This window comes from Dicentrarchus labrax, unplaced genomic scaffold, assembly GCF_905237075.1.
Source record: "Dicentrarchus labrax unplaced genomic scaffold, dlabrax2021, whole genome shotgun sequence".
Taxonomy (NCBI): Eukaryota; Metazoa; Chordata; class Actinopteri; family Moronidae; genus Dicentrarchus; species Dicentrarchus labrax.
In genome coordinates, this window is record NW_026136704.1 from 5,178,139 (window position 1) to 5,199,564 (window position 21,426).

The 21,426-nt window shown below is 42.6% G+C and overlaps 1 protein-coding gene across 4 annotated transcripts in view; it reads left to right on the forward strand.

The window, feature by feature from the left end:
- The window catches only part of bcas3 (BCAS3 microtubule associated cell migration factor), a 355,089-nt gene that overhangs the window by 116,574 nt on the left and 217,089 nt on the right, over positions 1-21,426 (forward strand). For 3 of the 4 annotated variants that reach the window (XM_051398073.1, XM_051398074.1, XM_051398076.1), the window contains 3 exons: positions 6,563-6,663; positions 11,198-11,394; positions 11,695-11,792. In XM_051398073.1, the coding sequence (XP_051254033.1) occupies positions 6,563-6,663; positions 11,198-11,394; positions 11,695-11,792 (396 nt within the window). Of the gene's footprint in view, positions 1-6,562; positions 6,664-11,197; positions 11,395-11,694; positions 11,793-18,893; positions 19,580-21,426 lie in introns of those variants that run through there. The other variant, XM_051398075.1, reaches the window with a different exon arrangement.

The following is a 21,426-nucleotide window of genomic DNA, read 5'->3' on the forward strand; positions in this document are numbered from 1 at the left end:
GCATCATAAAATATAGGTCTATGTATGTTTTGGTTGCACAGGCTAACACGACCATGTATGTTTTCTGTATGTACTATATGCTGTACTACTCAAGGGGGTGACCCCTAATCTCTGATGATTCTCCATGTTGACTGTGTTGAAAGCCAGTCCTCAGCCTCTTATTGGTGCCACATGCTGAGAAGAGACCTTTCCAGTCAGCAGCCATAACATTTCCTTTCTCAAAGACTTCAGAAAAAGATGCTTCAACCATTTCTACCATTACATATCCTCTGAGCCCGGTCACAAGTAATCTAGTATTAGTTTTTGTGTTCGGTTCTGCACCTCAAATCTGTCCTTTGCCGGCCACACTACACGCCTGCTTCAGGACATGCTCACACTGTGCTATAAGATGCCGGACTCAGACCAATTAGCTGACACCCTAAACTCTCTCTAATTCAATAACAAGTACAGAGCAGTGAGCACTTTAGGTCGCCCTCTGAAAGGCCAATTCGCATGCATTTGCAAGTGCACATGGATGGCCACACACGGAATCAATCCACCCCCTGGAATAGGCTGGCGTTTTGAGCTCACTCCATAATTATAAACACACAAAATCTGTAATTAGCTCTTGCGGCTGCTCCAGGGCAAGTGGTGGCTGTGTTTACCCTAATCTCTCTACTCGTCTCCGTTGACTTCTGCAGTGCTCCAGGTCTAACTGGTAGGATATTTTCCCAAATTAGTGCTAATGGTCTCTCCTAGTGTCAGAGCGATGAGGACACGTTGGGGTGACGGGCACGGGCGTTAGCTTTTTCCACCATTCTCTCTGCCAGCATGGGCAGTGGAAGTGGCTGCATAATGAGAGAGATTCATTGCATTAACATTTACATCCAATTAACAATAGCCAGATAACACCGCCGCATCTTTTTATTCTCCAAACCAACCAAGTGTGAACGAGGTCAAGACGCTATAAACATAATTGTTCAGCCCTCTACCCACTTCTTGTGCTCCTGCCATTTTCCCTCCGGGTCAGCGTCCTATACACCACCAACACCGACCGAGTTGCTCTTGGAGTGCCACCTTCCATTTCTGTGCTTTGCACCCGAGCGCAGACTCTCAACATCCTTTTTCTCAGCATGTGTCCCCTTTGCAGGCCCTCTCCTTTGCTGTTTCCTCCAGGGCTTGGCAGCGCAACAGAGAAGTGATCCAGGAGAAAGAGTCGATTTGACCTTAGGATGAATTACAACACAGCCATACGCCTCTTGTCCAGCTGCCTCTTGCTGAGCACAAAGATCATGCTGCTGCAGAGGAAACTGAAAAGACACAGTGTTCTTACTTGCAGAACAAATTGTGCTATCTAGGTCTAATTTACATCGTGGATACAACCACCGCAAGAAAGAACTAGTAGCAAGAAAGGAAATGAGGCAAGAAAGTTTTTGCTTCTAGCCGAGAAACAGAAGTACTGAAAGAGTCAAAGAATTAGGGTAAGAAATCTATATATATTTCTCCTTTATCTAATTGTCTTCCAAACTCTGACTTCGTCTCTAAGAAGGTGATGCAAGGCAAAGAGGTGGCAGTGCTTGATTGACAGGCCATGGTCTCCGGTCTCATGGCTCTATATTGGATGACCCAGGCTGATTAAAAATGCAGTATGCAGGGAAAGGAATAGGAAGGGGAGAGGAAGGGCCGGGGTCAGGCCAGACCGGAGCCTCCAGGACGGGATGATAAAAGGCAGCAGTGGCGCCACTTCATGGTCACTATCTCCACCTGTCCATCTGTAGCAGCTACTGGCAGCACTCAGCCTTGCAGAGGACGGCAACGTGCAGCACTGCCTTGGAGAGATAAGGAAGAAAGAGACACACATTATACAGTACACTCACAAATAGAGGAGATGCAGTAGTACGATCTGGCTTAATAAAAGCAGTCTTGAGCCAAGTTTTTAGTGTTTGGGGAATCCTCTATCTGTAGCTTAGGCAGAATCACAGGATTCCTGTCTGTGTCTCCAAAAGTACCCATTTGTCTATTAAGCAAGTGTGTGAATGGGGCCTTTTTCTTTTGGCCAAAGGTGTTGGAGCTGGGTAATAACAGAATGACTACTCTAATCCCTATGATAACAGTGTCTGTACTCTGATGAATGTGAGGTTTTCACACCCTCATTAGCTACATTGAGACTTTTTATTCACAGTGGGTCTTTCCCATGTGTGATTTTTTGTCGAGGTGCTATTTATCTAGCTGTCCACAGTATGTTTTCTGACACCTCTTCCCCACGCCGCAAAGTTGCTCTGAAGCAAACAAACCGGTGAATAATTTACCACCGGGATTTCTGGCTGGCTCCTTTGAGCCCGATGATGATGGCAGCAACAGAGGCATTGCTTTTTGGCCGCGGCCCTCCCCTTCCCTACCTGTCATATAATGTGCTAATTGTGGAGACTGACTGACTGGCTGGCTTGGCTGCTCTCTTGGGACTTTGAGGCCCATGACAGGCCAGCCACAGTTGCCTCGTCAATAGATCTAATTGCTCCGAGAGAGGGGACAGAGTGAAGGCTTTGGTGCATCAGGCGTTTGGTAAAGAGAAACCATGGCGCCATGACTGGGTCAGTAATCAAAGAGAGGCAGAGAAAGGATGGGGTAAGTGTAGCGCTGGCTGAATGAGGGAACTGTCAGTCAAATACGCCTTGAATGATATATAATGACTAAGCTATCCCAGTCTGTCAGTATGCCAGCACCTATCTGCCAGAGTACTACTCAAAAGGAGGAAAGCGAGAACAGAGGAAAGTGAGAAGAGGGACAGGTGGAGCAGTCGAGAGGGGAGCCAAGCAAGTGAAATTTCTGGCAACCAAGTGGGGCGTGTCAAAGCACAGAGAGGAAAAATAAAAGATTAACAAAATGAATCTTTAAAAAATATAAATGAAAGAGATAAAGGTGAACAGAGCGGACAGCCCAGACAAGACGGCTATCCTCTGTCCACCGTGCAGCCAGCTCTCCAGATCTATCAGATTGTTAGCCCCTTATCTATCCCTGGAGATCGGCCTGTCCGGCCCCTGGCCCAAGGCCCCGGGAGGTCGGGCTACATCAATACCTAGGCAGCCTTTGTTCTTGTTCTGACTCCCTGCTTCACTGCTCTGGCTAACAGGCCACTGGCTACCAGCCTTCAGCACAGCAAAACACCACTCTCTCCACAGTCAATAAAGACTGCAACACAGACAACTCTGTTCCTCGGTGGTGTAGGGAAGATTGTTTTTCTGCTTATGTGGGTATGCAAGCACATAATCACCAGGGTTTGTTATTAAAGAAATGGACCAGAAAACAAATCATTCATCCTGTTCTTTAACAAGGCAGTTACTGTTAGGAATTGGCTCAAAATCATATTTCATAAATTATAGTTTGATTATAGATATTGTCCAACCCCATGTCAGAAACTTATTTTTCACCACCTACCAACACCAACCTTTTGTAGCAAACAAATTTTCCATCGCCACTCAATTGGAAAGGTCCCTCATCCACAAAATAAAAGCCAGGATTTAGTGATAGTGCAGTATGTTTGGGCTGCAGAAAGTCAGCACTTATGGCAAAATAATGCAGGGTCATTGTCAGGCAAAGAAGCTTAACATAGCTGTCACAACAGACGTCAAAGGCAAAAGTCCTTTCTGGTAGTGTATAATAACTGTAACATGAACAATGTATCTCAACTGTTCAGAAGCAATAATCTCAGTGAAAGATAATACCTTTCCAGAGTTGTAGAAATCCTGTCTCATAATAAAATAAAAATAGTTGTGCTCTGTTTTGGCATTGGATATACCTTCAAATGTGTGACGGAAACATTCAGTACATTTCACCAAAATCTCTAAATTTCTGTCCTACATTTTACATGTTTGTCTACAGTAGATTATTACTCTTGAATTGAATTGCACATCCTTTCCCATTCCTCTTTGATCATTTCTAAGTAATGACTGGCTTATTCTCGGATGTTTCTTTAAATCCATAAACAACAAAACACAGTCATTTCTACTGTAGCTATAGCCATACATTCAGACTCCTTTCTTGAGTGCGGTGCAATAAGTTTGCACTTAAAAAATTAGCTGTCTGTGAAATTGCATTGACGCTGTGTCTCTTAAGAGCCTGTAATGAGGGTTGTAAAAGCAGAAGGCCGAGTGCCTGGCTACTCGGACACTAAGATGGGCCGATATGACTGTAACAGCCTTGGTCAGTCCGGCTCCTGACATGCACGCTGACACACAGAGACACACACACAGACACAGGGAGGGTTGTTTCTTTGCTTGACCCATGGGGATGACCACTAGCTCCCCACACCGGAGCCTGGCCTGGCTGTGACTGGCCATTGAAAGCCCCCCCCCCACACACACACACACTGGAAACCTGATCCAGCCAGTCCACCAACTGCTTCAGAACATCAATAATTAATTAGGGAACAGCTATTGGCCCCAAGGGTCAGAGAGCAGAGAGAGAGAGAGAGAGTGAGAGAGAGAGAGCGAGAGAGAGAGAGAGAGAGAGAGAGAGAGAGAGAGCGCAGTGGTAGGAAATAGGGGAGTCGTGATTTTGTTTAATAAGTAACACAGGCTTTTGTTCTTCTTCCATTTTAAAACAACATGAGAACCCTTCTCTGCCTCCAAGTGTCATTACAACCAAATTACAAAAGAAAACAACATAAAAAAACATAGTGGTATCTTGAAATGCAGATAGTTTTGGTTATATTTGTGCTGGTTTCATCTGTCCCTGACATTATGCCTGCACCCTAATACAGTAGAGATTAATGGAATATTGTGTTGTGGTGCTCACTGCTCTGAACAATTACATACAAATTCAACAATCATGCCTCTGCTTCCAAATAAATAGTCCTTATAAGATTTTGCTATTAAATGTCATTTTTAAGTGGTGTGAAGACCACAAATGTCCATTTACCTCTGTTGTTTTTTTAGTGGAGGCAGAGAAACTTAGCTAGATACCTCTAGAGGTAAGAAATGTTTTGTATGATTTGGTTTGATGTAGCAGATTGCTTTGGCCACGTTGTCATTATTCTGTTTTGAAATCAAGTAATCACTTAAATAATTTATCAAGAAAAAATATCAAACGTTGTATGGTTCTTGCTTCTCCAATGTGAAGATTTGTCACCTTGCTCTGTTTTATATTATTGTAAATTTAATATCGCAGGGGTTTGGCCAAAGCAAGTAATTTGAAGACTTTTTTGACTCTAAGAAGTTATGATTAGTTTTTTTTGTTTGTTTGTTTTGTATGATTTTATTATTATTATGTAATTTTTAGACTTAACAATTACTCAAAAAAAAATTGCAGATAAACTGATATAAAAATGATTGTTAGTTATAGCATATTTAATTTTTAATGTATAAAGTACATCTATTATAAAATGATTTGAATCCAGAAATTTTGATGCAGTTTAAGTTTCTGTAGGTGGCGCTTTTTTCTCTGTCTGTTCAACCGTTGTGTATAACACATTTATACACACAGCGCACTACTTCAGAAGCAGGTGTAAGAACTGTGCAAACCTCATACTTCATAAGGGAAGTGTGTTTGTTGGGGTGGGGGGGGTTGATGTGACATTCGTTACAGAGGTGTCAAACACCAAACCGCCTCCATCAGGGATGTATGAATGAACACCTGGCACATGTGTAAGTGTGTGACAGTGCAAGTGTGTGTGTGGATGAAGACAGGAGCGCCTCCTGTGCTCCAGATGTGGACTTGACAAGTTTATTAGCCATTCCTGTGTTAAACAAACCCCATCCCTGAGGTGGGAGACAGAGAAAGGACTGATTCTACACATTAGGCCTCATTCTCCACGCCTGCTTATTCAAGCCTGCAAGAGCCCCATCTGTCTCTAGGTCTCTCTGTCACTCTCTCTCTCTCTCTTTATAACACACACACACACACACACACACACACACACGCTGTTCCTCTCTCTCACACTTTACTGTACACTTGCTTTTTCACACACACTGGCACGCACCCATATGCTCATATGAGACAATGAAAAACATGGGATTTTACTCACCAGTTTTTGATCCTACAAAATAAGACTCTCGTATGTGCACGATATTAAAAATTAAATCTGGTCCGGTCAGTCATCACATTTAAGAAATTATATTAACAAAATAACTGCAGTCTGTATGTATTGGCTGTCGAAGACCATATCAGTCAAAGCCTAATGACTCGAACACTCTTCAATAAACTAGTTGTCAGTTATCATTTTCCTTCACAGGCTGATTTATGTAAATAGTTAATGACAAAATGTGATTCACTGCCCTGCTTTGACTACTCAGTCAGCTTCGGCTTACTGATATCCCTCTCCGATAGCTGTGCCGGTGTCATATTTTATAATGTTGAAGGCCTTCACACTTTTAGATAGAGATACTTTCTGGCTTTAAAACTATGATGATATTTGACTAATATTGTCAGCTTCAGAATATCAAATGTCGTCATTGGGTGTAAAATCATATAATCATTTGTGTGTGTGTGTGTGTGTGTGTGTGTGTGTGTGTGTGTGTGTGTGTGTGTGTGTGTGTGTGTGTGTGTGTGTGTGTGTGTGTGTGTGTGTGTGTGTGTGTTCTCTCAGCAATGCCCCCAGGAAGCCCAGGCCCAATCACACGTCACGAGTCTTCAGACAGCCTGGCGTCGGACCACAGTGGCCAGGAGGATGAGGAGTGGCTCTCTCAGGTCAGACCTCTACCTCAGCTGACATTACAGTGACATTAAGAATGATTGGCATTACCTGACATTCAGTGAGATTGCACCCAGCGTTTGATTGCAGCTGCAGCCTCAGTCATACTCCTACAAAGTCTCCCAGTAACTAATTTTTCCATACTTTAAAAAATATATCCGGTACTGAAGGGTTCAAGGCCTTATGTTTTGTAGTTTTAACAATGACCATTTATTAGTGTCTAGCACATAGTCAAACTGTGGTGTGATTGTACGTGTCCACAGGGGCTTTTTTGGAGGCGGGGAATCGTGGCGTTTCTCATATCAGAGGCTACACCCTCCTACAACCACACAAACACTTCTGGCTGCACCTGATTGGACAAATGGTTGCTGCTTCGGGATTTCAAACCATGGCAGACATGGCAGCTCATGCGGAAAATTTCTGTCATATTACGATCGTAGTTTACTGAATTGTGCTTCTGAAAGCATTTTAAGCGAGAAAGCGAGCGTTTTTTGTTTTTAGAGTGTGCCCCATCTCTCAAAACGCAACGCGGTGCTACCAGAATGCATTGTACAGCTGCTCATATAGACAATGGATGGAAAGCAGGGAAATGACTGATCCTGTAGACACCTTAAGCACATGTTCATGAAGCAAAATTATTATTTTTTGCTGCTTAATTAAAAATTAAAGCTGCACTCATCAATATTTCTACTTGAACAAAGATCAAATTAGTATGTGTAATAGAAAAGGGGCTAGTTCTCAGCTCTATGGGGCTTTTTAACCTCTTTAACCTCCAATTCATTGTTTTGGTGTTCTGGCCCACATCTCCTATCTCATTAGGGTTGTTTCCAGCCGCAGCAGAAAGCTGTTTTTAGTGAGAAAGCTCTGATGAACCCTGTACACCACCTCCCTAGCACCAAATGGCAGGTGGACAAAGTTAGTGATTAGCTGGTGAACATAGTGGAGTGTTTAGCAACTAAAAAGCCACAGGTTTCCCCTTAAGGAGTTGAAATAAAAGAGAGTGAATATCACTGTACATTTCTCAGGTTACTCTAAATGAATGCTTATGTTGCTGGATACGGAAAACGGTTTGCTAACACATTAACTGTAACAACTTCATTGGATGATGCTACATCCATTATGCATTTTGACATGTTCCACTTCTCCCAAGTGCATTAATTGCAGCTTTTACAACATTAACTCTCATTTGGCACAATTTGAACAAAATTGGATTGTGGTCAGGACATGCCATCCTCCCATCCCCAGTGAAAAGTATTTGTGTATATATATTTGCCCATACAGTAATTGGATCTTAATTATTTGGTTTCATACATATTTACTCTTCTTCCTCAGTCAAATAAAATTACTTACTTTGTGGCTTTCTCCCAGTCACAAACGCCATCTTAAATTGTGCTCAAATGTTCACAGTATTTGGTCAAGGCATGTTAGGAAAATCCAGTACACACACCCTGGGCTTTTCAGCTTGGTTAACCCTCACTGCACTCATCTCTGGTGTCGGCAGGTAACCCACTACATTTTCACCATCAATAATTCCACTGCATGCATAATTGATTGGTTAAAATGCACCCCACTTAGCTTGCTGAGGCCCTGGTTCATATCTGCCATGATAGTTTGCCAGGAGCAAAACTATCCATTGCACTAACCCAGAATTTTGGTGACTTCCTGTCAGAGCAGTGGTAGTGGTGCATTCGTCAGTGGTTGGAGATGTTACAGCACAGCTCTTCATGCATGTACCTAAGATAAGTAGCTCTTGTGGAACATTTCAGACTATCAGTAAATTTAGGATAAGAGGACCCAACCAAAATGAAACATGGTTTTGTAGGTCAGTTTTATAGGGTAGTTTGTATTTATTCCACTCCCTCCAAAATTTGTGAAAAGACTAGGACACATCAAGCACAATAGCTTGGCAGATTGAGAAATGCTAAGTACATATAGGCTATGTTGAATTAGAGGCTAAGCACTGCCTTGTGGATTTCATTACATCATATCAATGGCCTTCATTAGATTATCAGTGGGCATTTTGGCATTGGGTTGGGATTTCGGATTGAATGGCGGGCCCCTAATGAAATGTGAGGTTTGCGACCCTCCATGTCAGTGCTTTAGCTCGCTGCAGCATCATGCCATTTGCTGCCTATCAGTGTTACTTGCTCTTCAGCAGCCTGGCTGTCAGTAGACAGACAAAACATCCTGCCCTAACGGAATCCACTTCAGGTCTCTACATCTCATCTGTCAATGGTGATGTGATGGAAAGAATGTGACGTAGACAGTAGCAGTGGATGGATGGTCAAATTGTTCAAGATTCTAGTCTTTCCTAATACACGAATAAATGCGTTCTAGGAAATTCTGCATGATGACAGTTATTATTTTTCCCTAACTATAGATTAATGATATTTCATTATCAATGTGTAAAATATTAGATGCCAAGTGCTTTTAGTGCTGCTGCACTAACAAATATTGGCAACCATTCTTGGACTGCTTTACAAAAAGACCTGTCACAAGTATTTTAGCCCTAATGGATATTGCAATTCAGATCAGACATAGGCAAGAGTTTGAACTTCACCTTTTGCATGTATAACCAACTGATACACCATAATGCATTCAAAAAGAGACTGTCCAAAAGCAGTGTTGATGTCCCAGTTTGTACAAAATATTGCGTTTACAATACGCAAGAGACACATACATAGTTCATAATAAAGATTTTGAGGCAGTGGGATGCAACATGCAACCAGGTGAAGGCTATGAGGGCATCCTTTTCACCTCACCTTTGAGGGTGGCCTTCTGAAACGGGTATAAACACTTTTGTCTGTAGACGTCAATAGCACGTTAATTTTTCTGAAGCATTCTGAAGCCTTTATACTCACTGTACCTCTCTGATAAAACCCACTGCCGATGCATGTACATTTCTATTTGATGTGGTAAAGGTAATTTCAGGTAGACAGGCTTACCTCTTCCTTGATGTTGACCAGTCTGAAGTTTGTTTGCAACAAACAACAAACGTGTTGCCCATTAGTTAGCTTTATCTAGCTTGGTGCCCAGTCTATAGAGGGTATAGGCCGTAGGGACAAACCGGAGCAACCTGTCCTGCACAGCGAGATGGAAAGGGAAGGGGGTCAGGGGTTGACACTGGACTGTAACATCTGGACCTTCCATCCCGCTGCAAAGAGAGCACACTGGCAGCTGTTCAGCTCTGCTACTGGCCGTGACATTGATGGTGTTAACTGGCAAAGCGCACACAGACACACACACACACACACACACACACACACACACACACACACACACACACACACAATGACTATCCTCCTCCCTCCTTTTGTGGCCTAATTTGCACAGCTGTGACAGACCACCTCTATCTAAACGTTCATGAGCATGTATGTGTAGAAACAGAGACAAGCAGGAGAATTAAGTAAGTGTAAGCTCTCACTCTGAGATGTTGGCACCTGGCAGCCAGAGTGGAGTGAGACTGAGCTGAGAGCTTGGCTGAGGTGAGAGAAGAACGCGTACAAAGTAAGGATAATGAAATGTGAACAGTGAGACACCAAGAGGCGTGTTAAGTGCTGCAGGGAGTTGAAAAGTCAGAGTTAGCGTGGGAGAGCAGTGAAAAGTGGGAGTCCAAGGCAGGAGATGGTTAGTCAGTAAAGAGTAGATGGAGAATGGAGGAGGCAGTAATAGTCCAATGTTTATGAGTCAGCCACTCCGTAGCCCTCTCCTATCCTACTTTCAACCGGCATTAGTGCCACTCATCTCAGGCACCCATGGACCGCCTGCCATGCCAGCACCATCTTATTCTCCCAGTAGGCCTCACCTCAGCCTAGCTGCCATGCTGCTCCTAGTGTCACACTTCTATTAACCCTCCAGGAAGGCTTCCCATCATGCCCCCAGCACTCCCAACACACACAAGACCTTGACGAGTTCTGACAACGTCGACTTTTAGTGGTGCAGGAGTACAGCAAGCTTTTAGTTGGATGTCATGTAACTGAGTTCATCTGGGTACTGCATGGGATGTTTGAATATTGGCACATAGATTGACGCCAAACCTCTATGTCAAATCCACTGATGACGACTCTTCAGAAAAGCTGCCAGGACTCTGTCCTTGACTAACTGCTGACGGATTAGTAGAGGAGTGCTATGCATGGCAGTGTTGGTCTGTCGGTTGTTTGGTCGGATGGTCCAGTAGTATAACAGTACATTCTGTGGCTCACTTCATATGTCTAGATATGTTGTTTTTTTGACAATAGATGGGAGTCCGTGGATAAGTTGACAGGCTGCAGTTAACTCAGATATGTCTGTAATAACAGCAGGACAGAAATGGGTAAATGTTAGAAAGGTTATAAGCCAACAGAAAAATGCCTTTAGAAGAGTCCTGTGGTGAACTTTATGGATATAGATGAAACTAAGTTGCAATGCTCTACACATATCATTGTAAGGACCCGTGCTGGTAACTTTTTTTGTGTGGTCAAAGATCTTGACCTTGTTTGGAAGACTATAAATGGTTCTCTGCCTCACTAACCTTTACCTTTGTGTTCTCAGGTGGAGATCGTGACCCATACAGGGCCCCACCGGCGCCTGTGGATGGGCCCCCAGTTTCAGTTTAAGACCATTCACCCTTCGGGCCAGACCACAGTCATCTCCTCCTCGTCCTCAGTCCTTCAGTCCCAGGGCCCCACTGACGTCCAACAGCCCCTTTTGGACTTTGACACAGACGACCTGGACCTACACAGCCTCAGGTACTTTGAAACTATCAAAAATAATGCACCCAGTATTAAAAATCTGGCGTTAGAGCTGCTTTGGGCTAGATTTTGATGTTATAAATGTAATTCACAAAGATGGTTTGTTTTAGCTTAGGAGGTGGTCACTGCAATTTAACAGAAATTTAACTGACAAGCATGTAGAAGAATAATATTCTTATAATCATAGATATATCCCCAGTTATCTAGTGTGGGCAGCTTTACAGTTAATCACTAAAACAACAAGTAGGTGTGTTCTTTTTGTGTGTGTAATAATGTACACATACTAAACATGTGCAGGATCCAGCCGGTACGTTCGGAGCCAGTCAGCATGCCCGGCTCATCGCGGCTGGTGCCAGATCGTAGAGGACAGTCCAACCTCATGGATGCAGGAACAGGTAGGAAACGTCAACGGTTGACTCTACTGTACTTGAATCCCTCCTCTTCTGCTCTGTGATACAACTTTGGTTCTTCTTTTTCATCGTACACCTACCCGTTGCATTCAGATGTAGTTCATTCTACTCCATCTACTTCTCCAACGTCTCTCATTTTCTAAGGCTATCAGTTCAATTGTGCTGTATTTTATAGTTGATAGCTGATTGTAAGTCAGCTTGATACCTACTAAGGACATAGTATGGGGACTACTAACACTGTCCTGTCACATAATCTTTTAAATCAATATAATTGTATTAAACATTCTTGATAGTACCCACAGAAACAATTCGTACAGGAAAACAAAAATCTATAAACATAATTAAGATATTCATAAATTAGGGATTAGCGAGTACACCATCATCTGCTACTGTTCAGCCAACTTGATTTATCTGTCTTTTTGTATTGGTACTCAGAATGGGCAAGGCTTAACACTGAGGTGGGTGGTGCTTAAACCGTAAGTGTGTGTGTGTGTGTGTGGTGGGGGGGGGGGTAACTGGAAGTTGTTAATTTAAGTCTGAAATTGATATGGTTTGATCAGAAGTTGCTATATTTATTTAAAATTACAGATTACAAATTACACAATCTATTTACAGAACAGCCTCAGAATTGAGCTTGAGTTTTTGAAAAAGTACATTATCAGTACCGATACTATTCTCAGCCGAGGACTAACTAATGTTACTACAAGTACTCTGGTGACAGTGTGCTGTGGATAAATGGAAGTTTAATGCTAAAGAGATTTTCTTTTGCTGCTTTCTAACACCAGCCCAATCCCATCCAAGTGGATAAGTACTCAGTCATGTACACTAGCTATTCAAAAGCTTTGTGACAGTACATCCCATAATGCAGAGTTGTCAATTTTGTGCTGAATCCTTGTTTTCCTTCCTGTTGTTAAGTGCACCATTCCCTTATTCTGTAATAAAATCTAGAGATAGTTGGAATAGGCCTGTAAAGTCTATCAGCCATTGGACAGGATTGATTTGGTTTCAAGTGATTTTGATGTCCCTTTACATGCCTCCTTTAATCTGGTTACGATGTTAGGCTAATCCAATCACACACAGACGAGAGGATTTCCCCTTTAAAATATGTCTTTTACTCTCAAGGTATAATGCTGTTACATGGGTCTTGTGAATGAGTGTGTGTGTGTGGATTATGCCTGGTATTCACTGCCAGTGCGGGCGAGGGAATCATCACTTATTGCGTGACATTACATCCTGTTGCCTTTTGTTTGATAGAAGAGATAGAGGAGCGACTGTGGCGTCTGTGGCATTATCTGCTGTGTCTTGTGACAGAAACTTCACTCATCTGATCTGCCCTTGCACTGACAGATAGCCACCCCTGGCTTTTTTTTTTACTCAGGTGTCGAGAAATATTTGCAGCTCGTGTCACAAAAAGGTGTGTCATACAAATAGTTTTACATATCTGATAGTGTTCTTCTCCACCTTTCTCGCCTTTTCAACAAATACCATCTCACAACTGTAAACAGATAAAAGTAGATACAGTCTAACCTCATTTGTTTATCACGTTGATTCTTTTCGAGACTAGTTTCTATTGTCCATCCACTTACAATATGAGGGCTATTACACGGCTTGATTGATTGCATATCTGTCACAGTTTAATACGTTTGGACCACATACAGTAGGTATTTGAGTGTTTTGTTTTCCATATTCTAATTTCTATTTCAGACACTGTTCTATGGAGTCCATAGTGTTACACATGAATAACCATAGACTTTTTTTTAGTGTTTAATTGTAATCAGTTAATAAATATATAAAGCTGTATTAGAAACATATTATTTAAAGGACCTCGTAGGATTTAATTCAACTATGGTAGCCGAAAAACTTGTGAAAGGCCCTATCTAGACCCAGTGTTTGGTTTGTCCATGTAGGGCTGCTGTAGAAACATGGCAGTTCAACATGGCAGACTCCTCCAGCACTACCTGGCACCCCATGTACCAAGGCTGAGTCCTTGCTCCAGCGGCCATGGGTTAGTCTGACCTGTGGCCCTTTGCACTCCCTCTCTTTCCCTTTTCTGTCTATCTTGAGTCCTATCAATTAAAGGCAAGAAGCCCCCAAAAAATATTAAATAATAAAAAAGCATGATGGACTACGTAGGAGAGGATCAACTCCCTCTGTGGATAAAAACAGCTCATTCTAAGGTGGCCTATATTCAGATGATTATACACTACTGAAAACATACCTGTGAATATTATATTCTATTTCTGCCAATAGATCCCACTGAATGTTACTCACTGGACTTTAATCGTAATCAGTAAATAAATATATATAACTACATAACTTGTGTTTTTTTTTGTGTGTGTTGTACGGTGTCCTCGAGTGCCCAGAGAGGCGCCTCTAATAATTTAATGTATTATTATTATTACATGTATTGCATTTATGATTAATACATCTTTTTTTTTGTAAATAATGAAATTTGCTAATCTTGCCAGCTTGATTTGAAAACATAGTTGCAGCCTTATTTAAGATCAAAAAGTCTTGGAGTAATAAGCGAGAGTGAACGAAGCCTTGCTGAAGTTGTTTTGTTGGAAAGGCTCTGTTGAATGATACAGAAGTAGAACAGTTGTGTGTAGTCCAGTGGGATAAAGTCTTCACCTGTTAAACTACAGCTCCCCCTGTGTCTAATCTTCGCTTCCTCTCTCCTCCACCTCTCTCCGTATCCTTCTCTCGGCCCAATATCTTCAGTCTCCAGTGAGTGTCCTCTGTATTTTCAGTTTCTTTACTGGCTCAGAGCTTAGAGAGAGACGGGAGGACAGAGCCAGGCCGAGGGATGGAGGTGATGCTTATCAGTGTGTGTGCGTAGGGAGGCTTCACTGTTGTGTCCTGCCAGTGCCATGGCGCCGCCTCTTATCACACACACATCACTTTTGTCTCACCCTCCGAAGAAAACGCCTGTGTGTGGCAGAACTTAGCAATAAGAGTTTAAAGGCCAATAGCAAAATGTTCTGGATTGAATGTGCAGATAATTAATATATCTTTAAATTGGACCAGTTCCACAATGAAAGTATTTTCATGCATATTTTCAGTCTGGGGCAAGGCGATAAGTGATCAGTTGTTTAATGAGATTGACGCATTTCTGAGCATGTTGTAGCCCTTCAGATTTAATTGATAGTACATTATGAATATCATTTTTGGCTTGAAGCCACCAGAGACACTTTTTGTGCCAATATTTAGGATCTTCAGATTCTTGAAATTTAGTGATTCCCCGAGTATATGGCATACAGATAGTTTTACATAGGGCTAGCTGATATAAACGTATGTCAGCCTGAAGTTAAATAAAATAGTTTCACTTTATTGCAAATCGCCATGGAAGCACATAACGCCCTGGCTCAGCCTATCATATTCCTTTATGTGAGTGAATCACCACAGCTGCTTCTTTCTTTGGAGTATGCAACATGTTGTCAGTCACAACCTACATCTGTTACATCACAAGAAATGATCCACAGGCGGTCAACGATGGAGAGCTCAGCAACAATCCTGTACTGTATAACAAAACATTAACATTACTATCTGTGTGCCTTGATACATTAAGAGGTTAAATTGAACCTTTTTCTACCTGGTCCCTATTGAATATAGGCCATTAAAAATGATCAACAATTATCGATATCCACTGAAATGAAATGATGATATGAACATCAGATGTAATGCATTACAGTTGAACGCCGTTCATTGCATTCCACATCAATTTGTGTATTTAGTATTTAATGTCTGTTATATATTAATCTCTCATACATATCAGGACATACAGTTTATCAATATTGGGAAGAAAAATCCTATTCATATATTGATTTCTGCCATAGTGCACAACCCAATTTGACTCTTAAAACAACAGTAACTTTGACTAATTTTACAGTGACATTCCACCTGTTTTGCTTTGGCTGTAGATTTTTAACACATTATCTATATGTGACAACTCATGAACATACCCCAACCAAGATGTTTTTTCTGTCTAAACCTAACCAAGCCATAACCACCATGGTGTAATATCAGAAAACTGTCTTATCTTAATCTTAACTTATAAGCTGTTGACATTTTGCTGTAGGTGGACTATCCAAATAAATTGTGCCATAGCCATAATATTAAAGGTGAAAACTGACCAAGCCTGGCTTTTGGTAATTATCAAATATAATATATAATAATTAAATATTTTTTGGCCGTATATACTGCCGTACACACCACATATCTATCTGATTGTACATTCTATTCTTTCTCACATGTAATATTATAGTGTGTGTACTGTACTGTCACATGAAATGCAGTTTGAAGTTGCACTAACTAGCCCAAAATGTGTATATTTTCTGACATGAAAGCCTGTGTCCGACTCATGTTTTTTGTCAGAATAAAAGTGTTTCCTTCAGAGTCCTCGGGCCCAGCGAGGCCATAAAGCTGCAGTCCTCCCCACAGTGACTCACTTATAGTCAGTCCGTCTCCCCAGTGTCTGCTCCCATCTTATCTCAGCCCATACACTCTGCTTATCTCTGCCTTGCCTGAGGTGATGGGACGCCATCTGCATGGGACACACACACACACACACACACACACACACACACACACACACACACACACACACACACGCACGCAGACACACTGTATGTTGTACAGTGCTTCCAGTCATGGCTTCTTGACTCAGCATATCTGTCTGTACGGAGGGGACAGAGGAGCCCAGCACCAACACTGCTGTCTCGCTTTCTACCAGCCGCAATATACTGGATCAATGTGTAGCTGTTATCAATACCTCCGATCTGCACCCAAGGCCTTGCTGTGAGGTGTGTGTACGTGTGTGTGTGTGTGCGCACGTGTGTGCGTGTCCGTGTGTGTGTGTAGGTGTGTGTGTGTTTGTGTGGAGGCGGCTTCAATCCCAGCTAGACTACACAGTGGCATTTTGTGGCCCAGGAGGTCATATCAAGAAAGAAAGAAAAGGAGACAGACCTGAAAGAGAGATAAGACTGCAAGACTGAAAGAAAGAGTATTTAATCTTACCTGTGTGTGTGTGGGTGTGTGTGCGTGTGGGTGTGTGTGCGTGTGTGTGTGTGTATGCTGATAAATCTCCCAGTCCTCCACACTGCTGTAGTTGTGTTTTGACTCTGCAAAGAAAGCCACCCTGCACCAAAACAGGAAATAACAACCATCCCCTCTGTCTGTAGAATCAGCCATTTTGTTGTTTTTGTTGTTGTCATCTTTGGTGTGTGTGTGTGTGTGTGTGTGTGTGTGTGTGTGTGTGTGTGTGTGTGTGTACGTCCCTGGCTTTGTCGTCACGTCTCTGCCTCATTGTTTGTCTCCATCTGTGTGTGTGTGTGTGTGTGTGTGTGTGTGTGTGTGTGTGTGTGTGTGTGTGTGATTTATCTGTGGCGGTGAATCAGTGATAGTGTGTTAGCTGGCGGCAGAGCAAAGCAGGCAGGACGAGATGGAGCTGGCTTATCACAACATGCTGAAGACACTTTAGAGAGCTACCGGACTTTGGCACTGGTCTGTCTGTGTGTGTGTTTCTGTCAGACCGATGTATTGATTGACATGTAAGATAGGATTCGGTATTATTTTTATTTTTTATTTTCAGGAAAGCAGTGATTGACAGTTCTCAGAATCACTTTTCATACAAACATTTTAACCCAAAATCAGTCTCTCTCTCTCTCTCTCTCTCTCTCTCTCTCTCTCTCTCTCTCTCTCTCTGTGGTCTGTGTGTGTACAGATGTGTGTCTGCGTATACTGTATGTTTGCCCTTGTAACTTCAGTCTAGTGTGTGTCAGTCCATTAGCAGCATCCTGTAAAACACTGAGTTAATCAGTGTGGGATCAGCAGCTATCAGCCATTAGCCACATCCACCCCACATTATCACAGCTCAGTTACCTTCACTGACTCTATGTGTGAGGATGTGTGTATATATGTGTGTGCGTGCGCGTTGAGATTGTCGGTTTCACATGAGAGATCAAATGTCTTAGTAAGGTGTTAGTCCACCACGAACCTCAAGAACAGCTTCACATTGGCATTAGTTATTCTTCTACCTGTCTGTAGTTTGGAGGAGTAGTCATCAGATCGGGGGTTTCACGGTGCTATGAGCTGTCTGTTAAGAACAAATATTGTCTTGACACATTTGATTTGCAGAATAGGGACCATCATTTATGTGATTTTTGCCTTACATTTCAATATTAACATAAATATATTGATATTTTCTGTGACAGCCTTAAAGCTGCAGTAGGTAACTTTTTTTAAAATAACTTTTTGTCATCATTTGCTGACATTCTCACTTTATCCTGACAGTAGTACACGAGAGAGATAATCTGTGAAAGAATCAGGTTCCTCTGGCTCATTCTAGCGCTTCTAATGACAGAAAGAAAGACACTTTGGGATGGAAGCGCAAACAAACAATCAACTATCTTTCTTGGCTTTGAAAATCTAAAGCACTCAGTTTAGTAGTAAAGTAAACCTGATAGGTAGCCAGTGAACTAAAGCATGCGCAAACACTTTTCAACCAGGTTTTTATGTGAATGTCTGTATGCATGCATGCACCTGTTAGCATCGCTGACACAGTGCCCCCCTTGTCCCAGTGACCCACCACCTCTCTGCCACCATCAGCACCACCATGAGGCGAGAAGGGGCTTTCCCCTGCGTTATTGTTCTCACAGAGGCTGGGGGAGAATGAAAGAGCCGGCCTATGAATGACTGGGTAAAAAGATGAGGACAGAGGGTCCCCCCCCGCCGACACACACACACACACACTCTTTGCCTGCCATCTTTCCCTCCCTCTTCTCTCTTCCCCTTCATACTTGAGCAGCCATTTAAAAGACTAGGCACCTGTGCTGTGGTATTCTGTCTCCCTTTCTTTTTCTAATACACACATACCCCAGTAACCTATACCCCACAATTACCTCCCAGCCTCATAAAGGGCCCTTGTATTTTTGTGCTATAGTGGCCACACTGACAACAGTGATCGCGCAGGACAGAAAGATACCTGGCCATCCGATCTCTTCCTTAAAGACAAATACCCTCATTTCCCGTGACCCCCCTCTCCCCACCCCTCCATTCCTCCTCTCCTGATTTTATTTTCATCAATAGGCACCTTTGTCACCTTGCTGCCACTCTGCCCCCCCACACCCACCCATCCTGTCCATCGCCTCGGGGTGTGTTTGGTGACCCATTGGTCGGTGACAGGACGTAGCAGCAGATCTCTACGGCCATCGCCGCTCCTTGTTGTTTTTGTCATCACCAGCAATCAGGCAAAGGGAACCACTGAGCTGTTATCAGGAAGAGAAGGGGGCGGGTGATCTGGTGGAAAATCTGAAAGAACAGGAAGCAAAGTAAGGACGAGTAACACGAGTGACACATTTAAATGTGGTTTACCTGCTGGTCCTGGAATTCCTGGAATATCTCCAAGTGGTTTGAGATGTGTATTCCAGAGAGAGATCAGTTTAGTCAGTGTCTTTTATTTATTTTATGGATTATATTGATGCTGAATTGACAAGAAGACTGTCGACATATGACACCTATGGAGTTCTGTGTTTTTACAGAGACATAAGGAATTGTTAAAATGTCATATTTCTTAAAGGGAGTTGGTGTAGACAGCTTTTACTTTAATTCAGTTAGTTATTAGTTTGATTATTTGGTGTATTGATTACTGATGCTGGCTGATCAGACTAATTATTAGCTTTACTGTACTCCCTCCACCTCCCTACACTTGTATTTTGAGTGTATTCATTTGCCAAAAAAGAGCCAAAACATGCAATAAAAGATGATGAATTTAACTGTTTTTGATTGCTTTTCTATGATTTCTCTGTATATATCTCGATAATATCGATAATTATTTTGGCCACAATAATCATGTAGTCAAAAATCTGATATCGTGACAGTCCTAATTACTTTTATCTTTACAGTTTCTGAGGCATTCACATCAGTGAAGGGTGCAGGTAGCAGAGAGATTTCATTTGGTTCTGTGTTTACACTAAACATCGACTTGATTGATTGATCGACTAACTGTATCAGCACTAGTGGTCAAAAAGAAGACACAGGGTGCTTGTTTTCTTCATTTTCTTTCCTTCCCACCTTTTTTTCCCATTTTCTGTCTACACCTCCTCGTATCTCCTCGCTAACATCTCTAAGATTTATCGTTCGGTCACTTTTAAGACTTCAGGAAGTGTGCTAGCTTGCGTGTGTGTGTATGTGTGAGGCTTTAGGGACTACATGGCGGGAATGGTTTAGCCACATGTAGGGATTTATGGTGAGTGTATGCGTGACTGAGAGAGATCAGAGAGTGACATGGATTGATACGGGGTGTGGGCTGATCAGGTTTTGCTTTTTCACTCTCTCTCTCTCATGTACACACAATGAATGTGTGTGTTTTTGTGTTGCCACACTTATAATCTGTGAGAGATGGAATGCCCTGCAGCATTAGTGTTATACAGCAAGTGCGTGTGTGTGTGTGTGTGTGTGTGTGTGTGTGTGTGTGTGTGTGTGTGTGTGTGTGTGTGTGTGTGTGTGTGTGTGTGTGTGTGTGTGTGTGTGTGTGTGTGTGTGTGTGTGTGTGCCAGAGGGCAGTGAAGACTGAGCAGCTGCTCTTTATAGTGACTGAACGGACACCAATGTGTCGGGCATCTGCCACGCGTTCACCCTACCGCCTACCCACTGAAGTGTGTGTGTGTGTGTGTGTCAAAGTAAAAGAAGCTGTTTTGTTGTGTGTAATCATGTTATTCTGTTTCCCAGTAATTTCATAATTGTGTAGCAATTATAATATTGTAGAGTTATATAGATTTATGTATTTTTAATTGCAACTGAGAGAAAAACATGATGGTTATGAATGTGTTCTGTGTGTGTGTGTGTGTGTGTGTGTGTGTGTGTGTGTGTGTGTGTGTGTGTGTGTGTGTGTGTGTGTGTGTGTGTGTGTGTGTGTGTGTGTGTGTGTGTGTGTACTAGCTACTGAGACAGAGGATCATGTTGATGTTTCATATTCGTCTCCAGTGTGAAAACACTCACACACACACATACATACATTTGCATGTCACAGAGGAGCGGTGTGTTCCAGTGTGAGGGGTGAGGCGGGGGTAGTGGGCGATGGGGGAGGAATGCTGTTGGTGCCACCCTGTCATTCCCATGACCTCAATCTGTGGCGGGCGCCCTGCCAGGCTGGCCATCCCTCCGTCTGCCGGGCCACGACTTCCAAGATGTGAAGGGGAAGTAGTGGAAGCGTACGCTGACCTCACACACTCTGATACACATAGGCACTCAGCGGCCTCATCATTATGGACTCACAGGAGCAAGCTTTAGAGTTTGAACACACACACACACACACACACACACACACACACACCTATGCACAAACAGGTAAAAACTAACTTTGAACTCGAATAATGCTAAAACTCTAGGAGGATCTATTGTATGTTTTCATTAGTGTATAATCACCTAAAAATAAGAATTGTTGTGTTTTCGTAATGAGACATTTTTATCTCCAGAGGGAGTGGGTCCTCTTCTACAGAGTTCACCATGTTTCTATAGTAGCCCAGAATGGACAAACTAAACACTGACTCTAGATAAAGCCTTTTGTAACTTTCATGAGTTTCATGGCGTAGTTTCTCCTACATACTTGGAAGGCTGAGCT